Source organism: Cibotium barometz, chromosome 3 (assembly GCF_041138505.1).
Source record: "Cibotium barometz isolate CiBa-2024 chromosome 3, ASM4113850v1, whole genome shotgun sequence".
NCBI classification, from domain to species: Eukaryota; Viridiplantae; Streptophyta; class Polypodiopsida; order Cyatheales; family Cibotiaceae; genus Cibotium; species Cibotium barometz.
Window position 1 is genome coordinate 74,153,058 of NC_141048.1, and position 6,000 is coordinate 74,159,057.

At 50.0% G+C, this 6,000-nt stretch overlaps 1 protein-coding gene across 4 annotated transcripts in view; it reads left to right on the forward strand.

Annotated features, from left to right (window-relative positions):
- The window catches only part of LOC147640517 (uncharacterized), a 73,345-nt gene extending 67,555 nt beyond the window's left edge, over positions 1–5,790 (forward strand). For all 4 annotated transcript variants that reach the window (XM_086781533.1, XM_086781506.1, XM_086781523.1 and 1 more), the window contains exon 8: positions 5,412–5,790. In XM_086781533.1, the coding sequence (XP_086637659.1) occupies positions 5,412–5,702 (291 nt within the window). In that variant the 3' untranslated portion in view covers positions 5,703–5,790. The remainder of the gene's footprint in view (positions 1–5,411) is intronic.
- Positions 5,791–6,000: the final 210 nt, after the last annotated feature.

Below are 6,000 nucleotides of genomic sequence, written 5' to 3' on the forward strand. Positions count from 1 at the left end.
TACTCATCACCTCCTCCATGAAGAGGAAAAGGAAGGGGGCATCCCTGTTGTCTGACTGATCTGGAGATCGGAAACCTGTCCCCCAAGGCCCCATGGATGAGGACCTAACTATGAGCTACCAAATATAGAGCGGAGATGCCTCTAATCAGAAATCCCATCATGAGCATGGCGACCTCCAGAAAAGCCCAATCAACCCTATCATAGGTCTTCTCAAAATCCAAAAGAACATACATGTCCTCCCTGCGAAGTCTGGCTGCAATAGTTACCTCCCAAAAGGTGAAGATGTTATTCACAATGCTCCTATCCTCGATGAGCCGGTTTGGGTTCCATGGATTAGGTCAAGGTGATGAGGCTGGCCGCTGCAGGCAATGGCTGATGGCTTTGGCAAGGATTTTGTCAGCATATCCTAAGAGGGTGATGGGTTGCCACTGCCAAATCTCCAAACAGTCACCACCGTCCTTCAGAATCAAGTAAATCAGCCCCTCAGAGAGTGTCTCCGGCGTTTGACCTCACACCATGATCTCATTGAAGGCAGCCATGAAACCGTCTCCCATGAGATCCCAATAACGCAGGAAGAGAAAGACAAAAAACAAGCCATCCTCTCTAGGGCACTTGCCCCGTGGAAGGGCACCCACGGAGCAAATCATGCAACTCGGTAAGAGAGAATGGGGAGCACAAAAGGGCCCAGAGGCCTGGGGGCACCACCTCCTGTGTATGCTGTCGGACTCTCTCACCTCCTCCGCCTGAGGGTGTGAGGGGATCTGCTCTGATTCTGCTGAAAGAAGACTTTTGAAGAAATCTGTGGATATGGCCCGAACCAGGGGAGGGGGGGATCCATCTCAATGGTACCGTATGGGCTCCTTAATCTCCGGACCCCATCTCTGCAATGGTGAGGGCCTGCTATCTCAAAGAAATCAAGGTGACTCTATCCCCTGCATGAGTCCAAAAGGAGGCCCTGGCATGGTATCAAGACCCCACCCTCCACTCCTCAATCGATCAAAAAAAATCTTTGTGCGGGTCGCCTCCAACTGACACTACCCATGAACTGTCTCGGGCCTGCTCCTGCAGCCGCTTGAGGGAGGCTAGCCCCCTACGGAGATGCCTCTCCTGCTTTCTCAACCTAGTGAGTCGGTCCTTAGCTGCACTCTATAAAAGGGTGCTGATCTCCTAAATCCCATAGTCGATCACGGTCGCTCCTCCCAGTCTAAAAGTGTGAGACTCCCAAATCTCTTCGACTCTTTTGACGATCTCCTGAAGCCCATAGTCGAGCATGGTCGCTCCTCGCCCCTCCCAGTCTAAAAGTGAGAGACTCCCAAATGTCTTCCACTCTTTTGGCGATCTTAGGGTCCTGGACCAAGCTCTCAGGAATTGGAACACTCTCATGACCCTCTTAAGTCTCCAAGCATCCTCCAGGAGAGTAAAACTGGCGAATGATCTAACAACGTGGTGCTTGCAAGAATACCAACCAAACCACCTCTGCTTACAAGCCCACTCATCCACATAAAATCTATCAATGTGCGAGAGGTTCGGTCCCTGCAACCTCTGATCTAAAGTGGGAAAGCGAAGGCTTCCTAGCGTTTGGCCAAACTTCGGTAAGTGCCAAGGATCATGTTCTCTTAGGGACAGGACCAGCTCCTCCTAGGCCGTGTACTCACTCCCAGTGATCGTATCCAAGCCTCCTCCCTGCCTATCCTTTGGGTCCTCCAACATGTTAAAATCTCCAATTGTGCACCAAAAATCAGCCTAGGCAAGAGCGTGTCTCACCTGGGCCCAGAACTCAGTCCGCCTCGCCACCCTATTGGGGGCATAAATGTTGAGGAAACCCACCCGGTCCTCCCCAACCCTGACAATAATCCATTGCTCCCTCCCCTGAACAATGATGCCTAAATCCAGTACCGATGGAAACATCTGCTCATCACCAACCGAGATGCACACCCCTCCCTCATTCCCCTCAGGGTCAGAAGGTGCGGACCAAAACGTATGGTTGCGTCCGGGCAAAATCTTCCCGCATTTGCGGTTACGCCCTGTCGAAAGGTGATGTTCCTGCAGGAACAAAAGATCAACTAGGCCTCCTACACACGCTCTATGAAGCTCTTGGAGAAGCACTCCTCTTCTGCGCTGGAAGCCCCCCATCCCCTGAACTTTCCAAGAGACAATCCGTATAACTTTGAGGGGGGGGGGCTGCTCAGGAAACCCTCTTCATGGAGGGTCTTCGGGGTCGGTTTGGAGGGGGAATAATCAGTCTCACCGGGGCCAGATGCGGGTCAAGTGATCCCTGATCCTGTCCTCCATAAAGCTACACTCCACTCTTGCCCTACGGTATGCCTACTCTATGCTCCATCCATTGCAATAAAGGAAGCAGAGGAAGGACCTCAAGGGAACAGTGACTGCCACATGGAGGAACACATACAATATCATCTCCAAGCTCCGGGTGTCAATGTCTCCATCCCAACATCGAAGGCAGGAGCCTGCTAACTCCATGCGGGCCAGGGCCCAAAAGTGTGACGATGTTGACCAGGCGGCTATCTCCTAGGTGTTGAGCTAGGGAGACTGCCTAGGAGTGAATGGCAGAGGAGGCTGACTAGCAATCCCACTCCCTAGCGAGGGCGACGTTGAGAGGAAAAGAGAGGACCACCGCTCAACTACCTCAAGTATGCTGGAAGACCACACAAACGTGGAGTGGCACCACAATCTCAAAGAACTCACCCGCCTCAACAGGAAGGCATCTGAGGAGGCCATAGTCAACGGATGCCCCCATGATGAGGAGGGGGGGAGAAGTGCAGGTATGGGGGAGGCTTCAATAGTCATCTCCACAGGATCCGTGAATTGGTGAATCCGCCACCTGGCCAATCTGGGCTAAAGACTCTTGGGGTCAGGGGTGACAGGGGAGCATCAGGAATGGAGAAGGGGGGGGGGGGGGGGGGGGAGGACTGAGGCATACGAAGAGGGGGAGAGGAGGGGGGAGAAACCATGGCAAGAGGGGGAGGGATCTCGCAAGAGGGAGGGGGAATCACAACGGGGGGGGACCACCGGTACTGGAATCTCGGGACGAGCCAAGACTCGCAAGAATCTCTTGGGTGGTGTGGGGGGGTGCCACGTTGTCCACCTGCCTCATCACGAACTAAATCTAGGGTGGCAGACTACCTGCCAATGGCCAGGGCCCTCCTCTTGCTGAGCCTAGAATGAAGGCTAGGCCGTAGGGGTTTGCCCGACAGGAACCTCCGACCTGGCCTCCGGCCTTGAAACCCCTGTTCTCACCTGTCGCCTGCTGAGGCGGATTGGGGCGGTGTCCTATGTGGTCTGTCGCTGAGGACAAGACTGAGCAAGAGACTGGCAGGTAGCTCACAGGAGTTTAGGAGTTGGCACGTGGCTGGCCATTGGTGGTTGTCCCGCACAGTTCACGAGATGCAACCACCTGGAGGAGTCGTAATGCCATTGCCTTTGGGACTGCCCCAAAGCACAGCAGGTTAGGTTCGGGATTCTTCGTCTTTTCACCACCTCCCGGACTTCCTCCCGCGTCATCACATGGGGGGAGATGACGGAGTAAGGACCTGCCCTTCACTATGAGGAGACAAATGGCGGTCAGGCCTTCAGGATCACCCATTGCAGGATAGTGTCCATCCCCACTCCCGACTCTCCAGTAGTAGCCTGATCCCCTAGAACTTGTCAGCGGTGGCAGATCATCAGCAGCATTGCGGCATGGTGCATCTGGTGGGCACGGTGGAGCAAGTCCATTGAGGGCTCCCTCACCCTCCCCCAGTGGGAGTCCATCCGTGCCATACGGTCAGATATCATTCATACCCTCCGTGGTCAGTAGGGGAAGCTGGATTGCATGTGGAGATGTTGAGAGGCCCTCCTCCACACCTGGCAGCAGTGTCCCTTCCTTTTGGAAAGTGCTGGTAACCTCACTTGGCACTATACGCCACCGGTGCCCCCACCCCCCTGCCCTGCCCCTGCCCCCCTTGTATGAGTTAGTTCCCTCCGAGAGCAGCCAGCTTTGGAGGGGACTACCCTCCCCTGTGTTTTTCCTCTTTTGGAGGCTCTGAGCATGTACTTCAGCCTGATTGGCTGGTTTTCATATAACTAATAGAAGGATAAAAAGTCTAAGCCACATTGTTTGATTCAGTAACAATCGTTATTAATTGTGAATATGATAACATAATTCAGATATTCAACTTTGTAAATAATGAATCACATTATCCTGTTAAAGTGAATGAGAAGCAAAAATTGGAGTGGTTCAAAACAAGGAAAGCGCTTCTAATGTATTTTTGGAAAAAAAAATTTTTTATAAAAGCTATCAAGTGTGGATCTCACAACCTCCCGAAAATGCATTATCATAAAGAAGGTGATCTCATGTTTTGATCTGAAGGAGTAAATGCAGCTTAAGCGAGATCACAAACAAGGTGCAAGGTGGATGGCAACATACCTTGCTGGGAATGGAAGTGATGCCTGTCGTTTTCGGGTAGCAGGTGTGAGGGAATAGCAAAAATGTTGTTAAATACAAGATCAAGATATGTGCCAAGCCTTGAGATGGGCTCAGGATTATGCAGGTTACTGGTATTCCCAATGACAATTGTAGGAGTGAGGACAAGAATAAGTGGAAACATCTACTAGTTTGCATGAGGTTTCCCTAAAATTTGGGATTGTTGTTTACAGTGTAGTACTTCGATGCCATTAAATTGAGACATGTAAGTGCAAGTGGCACCATTGTGCTGAAGACAAGATGTAAGGAGGGACAGATGGATATGTGGCTTCGAAGTTGTAGAGAGACGGGAACTAACAACCTATTTTTAAGTAGGTCAAGGGTCCCCCAGCCCCCAAAACCTTCTCTGCTCTGCCCCCCTTTCCCCTTTTTTCCAAAGGTGTTAGCAAGCTCTGACTCTCAAGAAATAATTTCGACTCAGTGTCCTCAACATGGAGTTGGACACTGTAAATGGTGTATCAGTCCCCTTGAAATTCTTGTTTCAATTTCCGTTTCCGTTTCCATTTCCATTGCCATTTCCTCATTTTCTGTAAGCATGGTCGTGAGCTATTTCAAAGCAAAGGTTGTCTCAGCCATTTTACCTCTATGCTAGTTGGGTTATTGAAAAGTTCTGGCCGAAGTTGTTGCCAAGCTCAGATAATGCTAGTAGCAAAGCAGGAAATTGATGGGTCTGCCTCTCTTCATCTGTGCCCTAGCATTCAGGGGTTGCTGTAACAAACAATGAGGTGGAAACGTTTCCAAGGGTTACTATATGTCTCGCTTGAAATCCATGGTCTTTTTTGTGTTACGTATATCATGTAATGTTTCCAGTTGCTTTCTTTTGGGTTGTTTGTCTTGTAAGACCAAGGCTTCTGCTTGCTATGTTTCAAAATAATGATGCGAACCCACAAAAGTGCACAAGCTCATTGACTAGTCATTTTTTTTTCAGATACGTGTGAAGCCTACTGTGGTGGCAATCTTACTGGCATCATTTTCAGGACTCGGCCTTGCAATGGCTTGCAATGCACTTGTTTTACAATATAAGAAGTATAGGGGAAGAAGAACGGCAGCCGAGCAAGCCCGTGCTGCAGGGACATCAGAACAAGAGGCAGAAGTAGTGGAGGGACAACGACCAGAACCTCTACTCCATGAAGGAGCTTCTCATGATTTGCATGATGTTGAGGCTGGTTTTTCACAAGGGAGTCCTGCTCCTAGTGAAACTGGAAGTTTGCAACAATAGTGCATGTGACTATGTACCTTTTTTGAAGCATAGTAATCCATAATCATGATCTTGTATAATATATGTATATATTTTTTTAGAAAAGAAACTTCTTTTCTTTTAAGTAATGTAAAATCATACAAAGGGAGATCTCAACCAGGGCACTATGCTGCCATAAAAAGCCCCGTAGGAGTGGAGGAGAAAATACCTGGTTCCACTCTCTCATAAATATGGTGCAGTTTGTTTGCGCAGCTCTAGAAGCATAGTTGAGGAGGTAAGTATCATAGTATAGAGGAAGCTCAAACAACCATAGACAAGC